This window comes from Mobula hypostoma, chromosome 1 (genome assembly GCF_963921235.1).
Source record: "Mobula hypostoma chromosome 1, sMobHyp1.1, whole genome shotgun sequence".
Lineage (NCBI taxonomy): Eukaryota > Metazoa > Chordata > Chondrichthyes > Myliobatiformes > Myliobatidae > Mobula > Mobula hypostoma.
The window spans coordinates 30,442,217-30,459,718 of NC_086097.1; the positions used below are offsets into that span (position 1 = coordinate 30,442,217).

General features: G+C 43.6%; 1 protein-coding gene across 3 annotated transcripts in view; it reads right to left on the minus strand.

Moving 5' to 3' along the window:
* Positions 1–17,502, minus strand: part of LOC134345175 (protein jagged-2-like) — a 261,826-nt gene that overhangs the window by 10,729 nt on the left and 233,595 nt on the right. For all 3 annotated transcript variants that reach the window (XM_063045417.1, XM_063045425.1, XM_063045408.1), the window contains 2 exons: positions 9,441–9,556; positions 1,595–1,843 (listed from right to left, as the gene is read on the minus strand). In XM_063045417.1, the coding sequence (XP_062901487.1) occupies positions 1,595–1,843; positions 9,441–9,556 (365 nt within the window). The remainder of the gene's footprint in view (positions 1–1,594; positions 1,844–9,440; positions 9,557–17,502) is intronic.

Here is a 17,502-nt window from a genome sequence, read left to right on the forward strand (position 1 = left end):
AAGACGGCAGAAGTTCCGGAGAATTACAGAATTATGTGCTGGACACGAAGGCTGGCAGGATGGTAAGTGGGGAGAGGAGGAATCTATCCCAGGTAGGGTGGCAGGAGGATGGGGTCAGAGCAGATGTATGTGAAATAGAAGAGATGTGGTTGAGGGCAACATTGATGGTGGAGGAAGGGAAGTTCCCTTCTTTGAAAAAGGAGGACATTTCCTTCGATCTGGAATGAAACGCCTCATCCTAACAGCAGAGTGGCAGAGACGGAGGAAGTGAGAGAAGGGAATGGCATTTTTACAAGTAACAGGGTGAGAAGAGTTATAGTCCAGGCAGCTATGAGTGTCCGTGGGTTTATAACAGACATCAGTAGATAATCTGTTTTCAGAGATAGAGGCAGTGAGATCGAGAAAGGGGAGAAAGTGTCAGAAGTGGATCAGGTAAATTTGAAGGCAGGGTGGAAGCTGGAGGCAAAGTTGATGAAGTCAGCGAGCTCGGCATGGATGCAGGAAGCAGCACCAATGGAGTCGTCGATGTAGCGTAGGAAAAGTGTAGGACAGTCACCAGTGTAGGCTTGGAACATAGACTGTAGGTGATGGCTGGTTTAAAGGGATAAAATTTAATATGGTCTTGAAGGGCCAATTTATTTTTTCACACCAGGCCCTGCTCTCGTCTCACAGCTACAATTGGGCAGGAGGTACAGAAGCCTGAAGTCCCAGACCACCAGGTTCAGGAACAACTACTTCTTAAACCAATCACTACCTTGAAGGAGCAATAGTAGGACCACATTGCACTACAATGGACTTTGTATCACATTCTTTCTGTGTTTATATGACCCACATTTCATGTGCTTTTGCTGAATGACTTATCTGTATCCTTACAACAGAGAACAGTAGAGGCCCTTCAGCCCACAAAGTTGTGCTATTCTTTTAACCTATTCCAAAATCAAACAAATCCATCCCTTCCACATAGCTTCTTTTCTTTCACCCCACTGCCAAACCACATTTTCTTGCTTACAAGTCCCCATCAGCACCTCTTCTCTGATCCCTGACTGGATCCCCATGAACAAGGCTACTCCCTTGTTGTCTCATGCCCTCCTCCTCCATCAAGGGTTGCAATGGGTCTCGCAAGCAATGCTTGAAAGTAACTGGGTGGGCACTCGTCACATCATTCCACTGTGATGATGAAACCATAAAACAAAGGGGCAGAATTAGGCCATTCGAGTCTACGCCACCATTCCATCATGGCTAATTTATTATCCTTCTCAACACCATTTTCCTGCCTTCTCCCCTTAATCTTTAATTGCCTTACTAATCAAGAATCTATTAACCTCTGCTTTAAATACACCCAATGAGCTGGCCTCCACAGCTGTCTGACGCAGATTCACCACCCACTGGCTAAAGAAGTTTCTCATCTCTGTTCTAAAGGGATGTCCTATTCTGAACCTATGCTCTCTGATCCAAGACTCTCCCACTATAGGAAGCGCCCTCTCTATGTCCATGGGACTGAAGAGAGCCTCATTACATCAGTACAGGGAAGTCAGGTCCCAACACCAAACACGAGCTGAATCCTGGTGGCACGAGGCCAACCAAGATGCCTTACCTTTGGAACCTTCTCCTTGTTGAAGAGGAGCGTGATCTTGGCGCAGTTGTTGTCCAGATAAGGAGCATTGGGCTGGCATGTGGTGTGTACAGGCAGTGCAGACTGGGGGTTACACTCCCCCCAGTCCGTGCATGGAGGGGAGAAACACTTCAGCCAGGGGCTGACCTGGCACGTCTGGCCCTCTGGGCACAGGAAGTTTTCGCGGCCTGGCCGATCTTGTAACAAGCAGGACTTCTGGCCGCACCATACCTGATGGAACAAACAGAAGCAAATGTGGGTTAACATCACTCCTGGAGGACAGTGTGCAGTCCTCTCTGAATATACTCCCATCAACATCACAGCCACTAAACCTGAAGCCAATCCAAGAGCAACTGTGGGAATCATAGCAAAGAAACTGCAAATACCGACAACAATATTATTATTTTGTTAATGTCATGTGTACCACACCACCAGGCTCAGGAACAGTTACTAACCTACCATGATCAGGGGTCCTGAACCGGCGTGGATAACTTCACTCGCCTCAACTCCAAACTGATTCAACAAACTAACAACCAATTTTCAAGGACTCTATGATTCACGTTCTCAGTATTATTTATTTACTTGTTTATTCTTATGTGTACAGTTTGTCATCTTTTGCAAATTGGCTGTCTGTCATTATAATTTTTTATTGAACCTATAAGTATTTCATTATTTTCCTGTAAAAGCCTGCAAGAAAATGAATCTCAAAGTAGTATATGGTGACATATATGCACTCTTATAATAAATTTACTTTGAACTCTGAGATAGTGAAAATCTTCTGCTTGCATGCCATCCAGACACATCACATCACATGCAAGCACTGAGGTAACAAAAGGAAAAACAGAGTACAGAATAGGTAGCATAATAGTTAGCGTTTCACTTTACAACATGCAATCACCGATCGGGAGTCAATTCCTGCTACTGCCTACAAGCAGATTGCACATTCTCCCCATGATTGTATGGTGTGGGACCCAAGGCTCCATCTCCTTTCTCCATCAATTTTTGCATCATAAAGGTAGGTGAGCCAGGGATCTTGACCAAGAGTGGCACAGTAGCGTGCTGTTGGTGTAACACTTTGCACTGCCAGTGATCATTCCCACTACTGTCTGTAACTCCATGACCATGTGGGTTTCCTCCGGGTACCCTGGTTTCCTCCCATATTCCAAAGACATACTGTTAAGTTTAGTGAATTGTGGGCATGCTATGTTGGCGCTGGAAGCATGGTGACACTTGCACGCTGCCCAGTGTGATTCTTGCTAATTTTATTTGATGCAAATGATGCACTTCATTGTATGTTTTGATATACATGTGATAAATAAAGCTAAGTTTATCTTATTTTAGAACGTTGAACAAGCTTGGCAATTATTTAGGTCTTTTTGGTTGATAAATAGGTTGGGTCAGTTGATCAGGGATTAGGGTGTAGATTTGCTATTTTTCTTGTATGTTCTTGTAGTTTAAGCTTTCCTATGCCTGCTTGTGTTTTCATTTCACCTATATGTGTGTAATCATTCAGTGAATTTTCTAGTAATCGTAGTATAGCTATTTATAGTATGTATTTTCTAGAAGCAGAATCAGAAAAGTACGGCATCTGGTCTGTGCTGAACTATTTAAACTGATTACTCCGAAAGACCTGCACGGGGACCACAGGCCATATCCCTATCCAAACTTCTTTTAAGTTACTATTGTTCTACATGTGATTGTACATGTTGAGGACTGAGCCTGAAAGCCACAGATTCACCTGGTGGGAGTCTGGCGTCAGGACAAGGACTGAGCCTCAAAGCCACAGTGTCTCCTAGCGAGTGTCGGAGGCCAGTCAACAGATGATATTGGTAGGCTGGTTCTACACTATATTCTGCAATGTTGTGTTTTTAGCTTTCATTCTATATGGGTTTGTTGACTTGTACGAGAGACGACTGGGCGCCAAGCCACGGAGTCGTGGGGCAGAGGGGTGCTGGGCATCCGGACTCTTATTACATGATTGTGACCTTGTATGTGACTGTTGGTAGTGTGTCTTTGCACCTTGACTCCACAGTAACACTGTTATGGTTGGCTGTATTCATGTATGGTTAAATGACAATCAGAATTGAATTAAACATTGAAATTGAATTCACATGCACCTGTGGTGGCAGCTCATCCCATACTCTAAAAACCGTCTGAGTGAAGATGTTTCCCCTCATGTTCCCCTTAAATCTTCACCTTTCACTCTTAACCTATGACCTCTGGTTGTAGTCCCACCCTATCCATGCCTCTCATAATTTTGTTTAACTCTATCAAATCTCTTCTCAATCTTCTACGTCCCAAGGAATAAAGTGCTAACCTATTCAATCTTTCCTTATAACTCAGGTCCCAGCAACATCCTTGTAAATTTCCTCGACCGTAAGGTCAAGAGTCCATCGTATCACACAAGGGAATCATTCAACAGTTTTATAACAGTGAGGTACGAAGCTGTCCTTGAATCCAGTGTTTTGAGCTTTTAGGTTTTTGTATCATCTATCTGATGCAAAAGGGAGAAGAGAGATTACCAAGGGCGGGTGGGGTCTTTGCAACTTATTCTGAGCCTGTGCAGTGGCGGCCAACATAATCAGAGGCTTGTAAACTCAGCCAGTGCTATCATGGGTACTAACCTCCTGCCATTAAGGACATCTTAAAAAGGAGATACCTGAAAAAGACAGCACCCATTATTAAGGACCCTCACCATCCAGGACAGATCCTCTTCTCATCATGTAGGTGGTACAGGAGTCTGAAGACACACTAAATGTATATATGTGCATACACACACACACACACACACACACACACACGCACACAGGCACAGCAATGGCACAACCAAGTTGCAGGTATTGCATCTGTGCTGAGTATGGATTGGACACCCTCATGTCCAAATGGGAAACACCCGAGGACGTGCAAAAGGACAAAGCTAAGATTCTGTGGGACTTCCAAATACAGACTGATAAGCAGGTACTGGTCAACCAACCAGACTGAGATTGAGGGGAAAATACACACACTACCCAAAAGGGTGAGAAAAAAAATATATACATACACACAGTGCCTATAAAAAGTATTCACCCCCTTAGAAGTTTTCATGTTTTATTGTTTTACAACAATGAATCACAATGGATTTAATTTGGCTTTTTAGACACTGATCAAGAAAAAAAAGACGCTTTCATGTCAAAGTGAAAACAGATCTCTACAAAGTGATCTAAATTAATCACCAATTTTAAAAAACATAAAATAATTGATTGCACAAGTATTCAGACTCCTTTAATATGACACACCAAATTATCACTGGTGCAGCCAATTGGTGTTAGAAGTCACATAATTAGTTAGATGGAGATCACCATGTGCAGTCAAGGTATTTCAATTGATTGTAGTAAAAATACACCTGTATCTGGAAGGTCCAACTGCTGGTGAGCCAGTATCCTGGCAAAAACTACACCTTGAAGACAAAAGAACACTCCAAACAACTCCGCAAAAAGGTTATTGAAAAGCACAACTCAGAAGGATGGATCCAAGAAAACTTCCAAGTCACTGATTACCCCTTGTAGTACAGTTAAGTCAATCATCAAGAAATGGAAAGAATACGGCACAGCTGTAAATCTGCCTAGAGCAGGCCGTCCTCAACACCGAGTGACCGTGCAAGAAGGGACTAGTGAGGGAGGCCACCAAAAGACCCATGGCAACTCTGGAGGAGTTACAAGCTTCAGTGGCTGAGATGGGAGAGACTGTGCATACAACTGTGGCCTGGGTGCTTCACCAGTCACAGCTTTATGGAAGAGTGGAAAAGAGAAACCCACTGTTGAAAAAAACTTACATGAAATCTTGGCTAGAGATTACTAGAGGGCATGTGGGAGACTCTGAAGTCAGCTAGAAGAACGTTCTACAGTCTGATGAAACCAAAATTGAGCTTTCTGGCCATCAGACTAAATGCTATGTTTGGTGCAAGCCAAACACTACACATCATCTAAAACATATCATTCCTACCGTGAAGCATGGTGGTGGCTGCATCCTGCTGTGGGATGCTTCACTGCAGCAGGGCCTGAAAGGCTTGTGATGGCAGAGGGTAAAATGAATGCAGCAAAATACAGGGAAATCCTGGAAGAAAACCTGATGCAGTCTGCAAGAGAACTGTAACTTGGGAGAAGATTTCTTTTCCAGCAAGACAATGACCCCAAGCATAAAGCCAAAGCTACACAGGAATGGATTAAAAACAAAGTTGATATCCTGGAGTGGCCAAGTCAGAGTCTAAACATCAATCCAATTGAGAATTTGTGGCTGGACTTGAAAAGGGCTGTTCACTTATGATCCCCATGCAATCAGACAGAGCTTGAGCAGTTTTGTAAAGAAGAATGGTGAAAAATTGCAGTGTCCAGATGTACAAAGCTGACAGAGACCGATCCACACAGACTCAAGGCTATAATTGCTAGCTAAGGTACATCTACTAAATACCGACATGAAGGAATATGTAATTATGCAATCAGAATCAGGTCTACTATCACCAGCATGTGTCGTGAAATTTTTTAACTTAGCAGCAGCAGTTCAATGCAATACGTAATATAGAAAAAATAAGTAAATCAATTACAGTATTTTATATTGAATAGATTAAAAATCGTACAAAAACAGAAATAATATATATTTAAAGAGTGACATAGTGTTCACGGGTTCAACATCCATTTAGAAATCGGATGGAAAAGGGGAAGAAGCTGTTCCTGAATCGCTGAGTGTGTGCCTTCAAGCTTCTGTACTTCCTACCTGATGTAACAGTGAGAAAAGGGCATGCCCTGGGTGCTTCATAATGGACGCTGCCTTTCTGAGACACCGCTCCTTGAAGATGTCCTGGGTACTTCGTAGTCTAGTACCCAAGATGGAGCCGACTAAGTTTACAACCCTTACCAGACAGTGATGCAGCCTGTCAGAATGGTCCCCATGGTACATCTATTGTTTTTGAGCATGTGTGTTGACATACCAAAATCTCTTCAAACTCCTAATGAAGTATAGTTGCTGTCTAGCCTTCTTTTCAGCTGCATTGATATGTTATGTTGGGACCAGGTTGGGTCCTGAGAGATTTTGACACTCAGGAACTTGAAACTGCTCTCTCTCTACTTCTGATCCCTCTATGAGGGTTGGTATGTGTTCCTTCGTCTTACCCTTCCTGAAGTCCACAATCAGCTTTCGTCTTACTGATGTTGAGTGCCAGGTTGTTGCTGCGACACCACTCCACTAGTTGGCATATCTCACTCCTGTATGCGAGACTCCTGATTCTTATTCATCTACTAAATACTGACTTGAAGGGATATGTAATTATACATTCATCGTGTTTAATAATTATAATAAATTTAGACCAATTTATAGAAATTTGTTTTCATTTTATCATGACAGTGTCTTTTCTGTTGATCAGTGTCAAAAGACAGCCACAGTGATTCAATGCTGTAAACCAATAAAGCATGAAACTTCGGGGGGGAGGGGGGGCGAAATAGCACATGTGATAATAAACGTGATCCGGACTCAAATCAGTTACTGTATGCTAACCTGGATAATCAGAGATCCGAAATCTTGATTCAGAAAGAGACATTGCGTGATCAATTTTGGATAGAACAAAGTCACTATTTTGAGAAACACAGAACTAATCATTTTATCGTCTTGGTCCAACACAGACAACAAACTAAGGTGCAGCTGGTCCTGCCAAAACATGCCTCTGCTTTTAAAAGTTTGTTTACTATCTGGGGGAAAGAATATGCACAATGAAGGCAGACTAATTCCTTCTACTGCTCGGATCACCTGGAAACGGCATATCACTCCAGTTCAAAGCCAGGATAGACATCTAGGAACACACACAATGGCAGCATTCATCCTGGATCACCAGTAACATATACAGGCAAGGCTCTGCACAGGGGCACTGATAAATTCTGTCCGTGGGAAGGAAATAAAGGATCAATCAGCCTTTGCAAAAGTTTATCTGGAACAGGCAGGAGGCAACTATGAGTGAACATTGGTAAATGGGACTGCCATAAATGGGTACATGGTCAGCATGGACATGGTAGAGTGAACAGCCTGTGTAACTCTAAATGTCATTTTATGGTCTACACCTACAAGGGTGCAGTCTCCTGACACAAGGCTCAATCTGAAGCATATATTATCCATTTCCTTAAACAGATGATGGCCTGCCTGCAGTACAGGCCCCCTCAGCCCACAATGTTGTGCTGGCCTTTTAACCAAAGATCAGCATAATCCATCCCTTCTGCATAGCTCCCCATTTTATATCATCCATGTGACTACCCAAGAGTCAATTAAACGTCCCTAATGCCTCTACCACCACCTTTGACACTCCCCCTATACCTTCCTCCAATTACCTTAAAGTTATTCCTCATATTGGCTATTTCCACCCTGGAAAAAATCTCTGGCTGTCCACTCAATCTATGCTTATTATATTGTACACCTCTATCAAGTCAATTTTTTGCCATTCACTCCAAAGAGAAAAGCTTTAGCTCACTCAACCATTAGACAAGCTCTCTAATCCAGGCAGCATCCTGGTTAAATTTCCTCTGCACTCTTATATTTGTGCATACCAGCTACGCCGTAGGGCTGATTTATACTTTTGCGTAGCCCTATGCCGTAGCGCGCATGCGTAATTGTGTCTGCATCGCTCTGCAATTCACCGCCAAAACGCTAGTTGGCAGTGGGGTTTCTATGCCATTGTGTTGAGTTTCTTCATGAGAGACATGGACGAGGAAATGCATTTCAAATATTTTTGGATGTCGGCAGGTAGATTTGACGATTTGGTCCATCGTCTCCAACCATTTATTTCGCATCAGTGTACAGACATGGCGGAGAAAAGCAACCGTAAATGCATAGGAGGAAATGCGATGCTACCAAGCGGACCAATCACAGTTGTTGCGGTCTACATCGCTGTGATGTGCGAGTTACATTTTTGGGGAGGTGCACGTCACCCTATGGCTTAGGGTACGTGGAATCTAAGGCGTACATTTGACGCAGAAGTACAAATTGGGCTTAAAGCTTCTACGTCCTTCCTGTAATGAGGCGATCAGAACTGAAAACAATACTCAAGTGTGGTCTATCCAGAGTTTTATTGAGCTGCAACAGGGTTGTCTGTGAGTTATACACACGGAGTTGTGCACTTTGGTTTAGAGAAGATGATGTCTTTATTTCCAGAGTTGGAGACTCAAGAATTAGAGGACACATGTTTACGGTGAGAGGGGAGCAATTTATAGGAACCTGAGGGAATATTTTCACCGGAAGGTGTTCGGTATATGAAATGAGCTGCCAGAGGAATTGTTCTGTTTGGAGGTATACATGAATTCAGAGGAATTACAATAAAATTGAACATTACCTTGTGGCTCTTGAAGTCAACTGCCTGATTAATGAAGGCCAACACTCCATACGCCTTCTTAAGCCTATCAATCTGCATGGCAACACTGAGGGATCTATGGACGTGCATTCCAAGATTCCTCTATTCCTCCACACTGCTAAGAATCCTACCGTTGTACTCTGCCATTAAGTTCGACCTTCCGAAGTGAATCACTTCACTCTCCTCAGCGTTGAAATCCATCGTCACTTCTCAGTCCAGCTCTGCACCCTTTCAAAATCCCTTTGTAACCCACAACTTCCACACGATCCACAACTCCAATCTTCATGTCATCCGCAAATTTAGTAACCCACTCTTCTGTTTCCTCATCCAAGTTATTTATAAAAATCATGAACAGTGGGGTCCCAGAACAGATTCCCGCGGAACAATGCTGTTCATGGACCTCTACCACAACAGTTCAGAACAGAGCAGAAGATATAACAATCACTGAGCGATGGCGGGCCATACCTTGGTACAGTTGATGTTGCCGTTCATGCACTGACAGGTGTTGCACTCTTGATCCCATCTGAGCCCATGTGGATGGTACTGCCCTGATGTGAAACACGACTTGCCAAAGCCAATAACTGCAAAGAGAAACACGTGAAAGGATCAGCTCTTTGCCAAGGGAGTAAACAGCTTGCATAGACTCCAAGTGCTCATGCCCATCAAGGGATGCAGTGACACCGGAAACCTTTTCTCTTGGCAATCGGAAATGAAGTCTCACTTAGGAATGCTGCCAGCATAAACTGGAAGCATGCTCTTTACAATCAACACCACGGCAGACAAAGCACAAGTTGGATGTAGAGTGAAGTTGCCTATGTGTGAAAAGTAGATGAAAGGGCAGTGTAACATATCCCAGCTTGCTGATGTGATAAAGGTAAGATGACGTCTTTATTTCCAGAGTTGGAGACTCAAGAATTAGAGGGCACAAATTTAAGGTGAGCAATTTCATAGGGACCTGAGGGAATATTTTCACCAGGTGTTTGGTGTATGAAATGAGCTGCCAGAGGAAGTGGTTAAGGCAAATACATGAAAAAGAACTTCGACAGGTACATGAATTGGAACAACTTGGATCGATACAGGGCCAAAAGCAGACAAATAGGATTAGTTTAAATGGGAATCTTTGCCAGCATGGACCAGGTGGGCTGAAGGGCCTGTTCCATGTTGTATGTCTCTATGACATTAAGATAATTGAGCTGTGAGGAGACAGGTTAATAGAGCAACAGAGACACAATGTGGAAATAGGCCCTTCAGCCTGCTGAATCTGTGCCAACCATCAACCAGCCTACATTAATCCCATTTTACTCTCCCCACATTCTCATCAGGTCTCCCAAATTCTATCTACCCTATGGCCAAAATCCAATTTGCAAAGGCCAATTAATCCACCAACCCATACGTTTATGGGAAAAGCAGGGAGCCAGATCATCTAGGAAAAACCATGAGATCACAAGAGAAACATGTAAACTCCACATAAGATTGGAATTGGTTGGAAGCGGTTGTCACACATACTAAAGTACAGTGAAAAGCTTGTCTTTCACACTACTCATACAGACTGAAAATGGAAGGTTATGTGGGAGGGGAAGAGTTAGATTGATCTTGGAGTTGGTTAAGTCAACATTATGCACTGAAGGGCCTGTACTATTCTATATTTCAGTTTGAGAGGAAAGCTCACAGAGGGACACAAGATTTCCTGTGGAATTTTCAGAGCTGATGCGCAGTGGCTGTTTAGTCTGACTGGACTCAGGGCAGGTAGTAATCCCAGGATAGGGGGCCACCCATTCAAGTCTGAAATGAGAAGAAAGCTCTTAATTTTAGGGACTGTGAATCCTTGGAATTATCTTCATCGGGGGGTGTGCACACTCAGTCAGTGGGTAGATCTTTGGGCTAAAGGATCTGGGAATGTGTGGGAAATACGGAGAAACTATTGATCAGTCTTCAGCAAGGTGACTGGTGATAAGACTCAGTCTAATAGTTACGCTACATATATTTATGTACAACTCCATCAAACACTCCAAGGGGCAGAGACAACTGGATACAGAATACATCTCCCTGAGCAGAGAAAGTGCAGTTCAATATACACATTAACACTCCCTCTACATTTTCCTATAAAACACAGGGATGTTACTGTACGGGTCAAACAAATAAAACAAAACTCCCTTCACACTGTATCATCAATCACTGCCAGCATAGGTCTACACAAACACAGAAAATATAAACTGGTCCATAACTGTCACATATACTGAGGTACAGTGAAAAACTTTGTTCTGCATGTTGATCATACAGATCATTTCACCGCACCAAAGCATTGAGGCAAAACAAAATAAAGGAATAACAGTGCAGAATAAAGTATTACAGTGACAGAGAAAGTGCAGTGTAGGCAGACGATAAGGTGTAAAGTCATAACTAGGTAGATTGTAAGGTGAACAGTCCATCTGGAGGACCGTTCATTAGTCTTATAATAGTAAGATAGAAACTGCCTTTGAGTAATACGTGATACGCGCTTTCAGGTTTTAGTACCTCCTGCCCACTGAGAGGGGGAAGAAGAGAGAACGTCTGTGGTGGGTAAGGAAATGGCTGACAAGGGAAGTCAAAAACAACATAAAGGCCAAAGAAGGCACATAACAGAGCAAATATTAGCAGGAGGGTAGAGGTTTGGAAAGCTTTTAAAAATCTGCAGAAGGAAACTAAAAATCAACCATAGGGAGGGAATTGATGAAATATTGTGGTAAGCTAGTCAATAATATTAAAGAGGATACTAGGTTTTTTTTTCCCAGTAAAAGAGAAGCTGGAGTTCATATTAGACCACTGGAAAATGACACTGGAGAGGTAGTAATGGGGGACATGGAAATAGCAGACAAATGGTATCCACCTTCACTGTGGAAGACACTAGTAGCATGGCAGATGTTCAAGAGTGTCGGGGGCAGTACTGTGTGCAACTGCTATTACTAGGGAGAAGGTGCTTGGGAAGCTGAAAAGGTCTGAAGGTGGAAAAGTCACCTGGACCAGACAGACTACACCCCAGGGTCCTCAAGGAGGTGGCTGAAGAGATTGTGGAGGCGTTAGTAATGATCTTTCAAGAATCACTACATTCTGGAATGGGCCAGACAACTGGAAATTTGCAAAGACACTCCACTCTTCACAAAGGGAGTGAGACAAAAGAATGGAAATTATAGGCCAGCTAGCCTGACCTCAGTTGTTGGGAGGATGTTGGAGGCATTCTTAAGGATCAGGTCTCAGTGTATTTGAAGATTCGTGATAAAATAGACCAAAGTCAGCTTGGTTTCCTTAAGGGAAAATCTTGCTTGACAAATCTGTTGGAATTCTTTAAAGTAAAGGAGCAGGACAGACAAAGGAAAATCAGTGGATTTTATGTGCTTGGATTTTGAGAAAGCCTTGACAAGGTGCCATATGAGGCTGCTAAACAAGATAAGATCCCAGGGTATTATAATAAAGATACTAGCATGGATAGAGATGGGCTCATTGTCAGCAGGCAAAGAGTGAGAATAAAGGAAGCCTTTTCTAGTTGGCTGCCAGTGTCTAGTGGTGTTCTGCAAGAGTTGAAGTTGGGACTACTTGCTTTTATGTTACAAGTCATTGATATGGATGACAGAATTGATGGCTTTGTGGCAAGGTCTATAGGCGATACACAGAAACATAGAAAACCCACAGCACAATACAGGCCCTTCGGCCCACAAAGCTGTGCCGAACATGTCCTTACCTTAGAACTACCTAGGCTTACCCATAGCCCTGCGTTTTTCTAAGCTCCATGTACCTATCCAGGAGTCTCTTCAAAGACCCTATCATTCCCACCTCCACGCCACCGCCGGCAGTCCATTCCACGCACAATAGGTGGAGAAGCAGATGGTGTTATGGAAATAAGGTTACAGAAGGACTTAAGACGGATTAGGAGAATGGGCAGCGTGGCAGATGGAAAATTGTGTGGGGAAGTGTTGATTATTTTCTAAATGGACAGAAAATTTTTAAATCTAAAGTGCAAAGCGACTTGGGAATCCTCACAGATTCCCTAAAGGTTAATTTGCAGGTTGAGTCAGTGGTAAGGAAGGCAAAGGCAATGTAAGCATCCAACTTGAGAGGACCAGGATATAAAAGTAAAGATGCATTGCTGAGGGTTTATAAGGCTCTGGTGAGGCCTCACTTGGAGTACTGCGAGTAGTTTTGGGTTCCTCATCTAAGAAGCATGTGCTGACATTGGAGAGGGCTCAGAGAAGGTTAACGGCAATGATTCCGGGAATGAAAGGGTCATCATATGAAGAACATTTTATGTCTCTGGGCCTTTACTCACTCGAATTTTGAAGAATGGGGGATCTCACTGAAACCCGTCAATGTTGATAGGCCTACATAAGAGTGGAAATGGAAAGGATGTTTCCTAAAGTGGGAGAGTCTAGGACTAGAGAGCACAGCCTCATCCATTTAGAATGGAGATGAGGAAGAATTTCTTTATGTAGAGGCTGGTGAATCTGTGGATTTCATTGCCACAGGTAGCTATGGAGGCTAAGTCATTGGGTATATTTAAGGCGAAGGCTGATATCATGCCCTTGATTAGACAGGGCATGCAACGTTATGGGCATAAGGCAGGTGAATGGGGTTGAGAGGGAGAATGGATCAGCCATGCTGAAATAGCACAGCAGACGTGATAGTCCAAATGGCTTAATTCTTTTCCCATCTCTTATGGTCTGTCAACTAACTGTTCCTCTTTCCACAGGTGCTATCTGACCCGAGTTAATAAAGCATTTACGGTCCGTATTTCAAATTTTCAGGGTCTATAGTTTTTGTCATTTTGACTTTACTGACAATTCCAGTAGTTTAATCAGAGCACAGCTCAGTTTATTCTGGGGAAGGGGGCACAAACTCTAGCTCAGGTATGAGCAGATTGTGCCTGAACAAGAAAAAAACAAAGAGGAGAAAATCTGCAGATGCTCGAAATCCAAGCAACACACACAAAACGCTGGAGGAACTCAGCAGGCCAGGCAGCATCTATGGAAAAACGTAGAGTTGACATTTTGGGCTGAGACCCTTTGGCAGGACTGGAGAAAGAAAGATGAGGAGTAGATTTAAAAGGTGGGGGAGGGGAGAGAGAAACACAAGGTGATAGGTGAAACCTGAAGGGGGAGGGATGAAGTAAAGAGCTGGGAAGCTGATTGGTGGAAGAGATACAGAGCTGGAGAATGGGGAGTCTGATAGGAGAGGACAGAAGGCCATGGAAGAAAGAGAAGAGGGGAGGTGCACCAGAGGGAGATGATGGGCAGGCAAGGAGATAAGGTGAGAGGGGAAAAGGGGATGGGGAATGGGGAATAGGGAATGGTGAAGTGGGGGGGGGGCATTACAGGAAGTTCAAGAAATTGATGTTCATGCCATCAGGTTGGAGGCTACCCAGACGAAATACAAGGCGTTGTTCCTCCAACCTGAGTGTGGCCTTATCACGACAATGGAGGCGGCCATGGAATGACATATCGGAATGGGAATGGTAAGTGGAATTAAAATGGGTGCTCACCATTCAGGGCTCCAAACAGTCCTATAATGCCCCCCCAACCATTCCCCATCCCCTTTTGCCTCTCATCTTATCTCCTTGCCTGCCTACTGCCCATCGCTTCCATCTGGTGCTCCTTCCCCCACCCCCCACCTTTTCTTTCTTCCATGGCCTTCTATCCTCTCCTATCAGACTCCCCCTTCTCTAGCCCTGTATCTCTTTCACCAATCAACTTCCCAGCTCTTTACTTCATCCCTTCCTCTCCCTGTTTTACCCATCACCTTGTGTTTCTCTCTCCCCTCTGCCCACCCTTCAAATGTACTCATCTTTTTTTCCCTCCAGTCCTGCTTAAGGGTCTTGGCCCAAAATGTTCACTGTACTTTTTTCCTATAGATGCTGACTGGCCTGCTGAGTTCCTCCAGCATTTTGTATGTGTTTCTTGCATCATCTTCAAACCATTCATATTTATGTTCAGCCAAGGCCACCAACACTACAGTTTCTCAATCCTCAACATAACAAATTGGGCAGGATGTATTTAGTACACACTCTTCCCAGGGTCAAGCCCTGGAAAAACAGATTATGTTCAAGAAAAACAGCGACAGATTGCGAACTCATTGAAATGAATCAAGCCGGGTTAGTCCAGTTGTTTTTCCCAGTGAGGCAAGAAGAATAAACAAGAACGTGCATGCTCAGTGCAGGGTGGCTTATACAAGTCATTGGGATATTGCGAGGAGGAAGCAACAGCAAAGACACAAAAGGTACCAGGTGCTGGAATTGGGAGCAAAATAAAAATAACAAGCTCCTGGAGGAACTCACTGGGTCAAGGCTGTACCTGCAGAGGGAAAGGGATGGGCAATGTTTCAGGTTGAGACCCTGCATCAGGATATTGCCAGGTCTATAGATACTGGGAGAGGCTGGTCAGTCTATGTACTTACTCCAATGAACATAGGGGCAACCATGCAGAAACATTTAAAATTATGAGAAGCATAGTTAAGACAGGTCTTCTCAGTCAACTCCATCATGGGCACCAGCATCCCCACCATCAAGGGCATCTTCAAAAGGTGATGCCTCAAGAAGGCAGCATCCATCATGAAGGACCCTCGCAATCCACCTTATCTTGTTATTGCCACGAAAGAGGTGGTACAGGAGCCTGAAGAAAGACGCTCAATATTTTAGGAACAACTTCTTCCCCTCCATCAAATTTCTGAACAGACCATGAACACAACCTTACCATTTTCCTCCCTTTTGCATTATTTCAGCCTCTCATGGTCCCAGAGCACATTCTACACAATTCAGAAAGCTCACCAATGGCTCTACTTTGCAGAGGCTGAAGAAAGCAGGACTATGCACATCTATACTCAATGTCGTTCTACAGATGCACAGTAGAGAACATCCTAACAAGCTGCGTCACTGCATGGTACGGTAGCTGCACTGTGACAGACAGGAAGGCTCTACAATGGGTAGTCAAAACTGCCCAGTGCATCACTGCCACCAGCCTACCACCTTCAAGAACATAGATACAGAAAGGTGCCGGAAGAGGGCCAGTGACATCATGAAAGATCCCACCCACGCTGCTCTTAGGACAATTTGTCCCCCTCACATCGGGAAGAAGACTATGTACAAACCCCATTTCCAATAAAGTTGGGATATTTTCCAAAATGCAATAAAAACAAAAATCTGTGATATGTTAATTCGCGTGAACCTTTATTTAACTGACAAAAGTACAAAGATTTTCGATAGTTTTACTGACCAACTTAACTGTATTTTGTAAATATACACAAATTTAGAATTTGACGGCTGCAACGCACTCAACAAAAGTTGGGACAGAGTTAAAATAAGATTGAAAAGTGCACAGAATATTCAAGTAAAACTAGTTTGGAAGACTCCACATTAAGCAGGCTGATTGGCAGCAGGTGAGGTATCATGACTGGGTATAAAAGTAGCATCCATCAAAGGCTCAGTCTCTGCAAGCAAGGATGGGTCGTGGCTCACCCCTTTGTGCCAAAATTTGTGAGAGAATTGTTAGTCAGTTCAAAAGGAACATTTCTCAACGCAAGATTGCAGAGAATTTAGGTCTTTCAACATCTACAGTACATAATATTGTAAAAAGATTCAGAGAATTCAGAGGCATAGTGCGCAAAGGGCAAGGTCAGAAACCACTGTTGAATGCGCGTGATCTTCGAGCCCTCAGGCGGCACTGCCTAAGAAACCGTCATGCTACTGTGACAATTATAGCCACCTGGGCAGAAAACCATTGTCACTCAACACAGTCCATCACTGCATCCAGAAATGCAACTTGAAACTGTACTACACAAGGAGGAAGCCATGCATCAACTCTATACAGAAACGCTGGTGAGTTCTCTGGGCCCGAGCTCATCTCAGATGGACCGAAAAACTGTGGAACCACGTGCTGTGGTCAGATGAGTCCACATTTCAGCTAGTTTTCGGTAAAAACAGGCATTGAGTTCTCCATGCCAAAGGTGAAAACAAACATCTACATTGTTATCAGCGAAAGGTGCAAAAGCCAGCATCTGTGATGGTATGGGGGTGCATCAGTGCCCACGGCATGGGTGAGTTGCATGTATGTGAAGGTACCATTGACTCCTGAGGCGTATATTAGGATTTTAGAAAGACATATGTTGCCATCAAGGCGACGTCTCTTCCCAGGACGTCCATGCTTATTTCAGCAGGACAATGCCAGACCACATTCTGCACGTCCTACAACAGCATGGCTTTGTAGACACAGAGTGCGTGTGCTTGACTGGCCTGCTGCCAGTCCAGATCTATCTCCTATTGAAAATGTATGGCGCATCATGAAGAGGAGAATCAGACAACAGAGACCACGGACTGTTGAGCAGCTGAAGTCTTATATCAAGCAAGAATGGACAAAATTTCCAATTGCAAATCTACTACAATTAGTATCCTCAGTTCCAAAACGATTAAAAAGTGTTATTAAAAGGAAAGGCGATGTAACACAATGGTAAACATGCCTCTGCGCCAACTTTTGTTAAGTATGTTGCAGCCATCAAATTCTAAATTTGT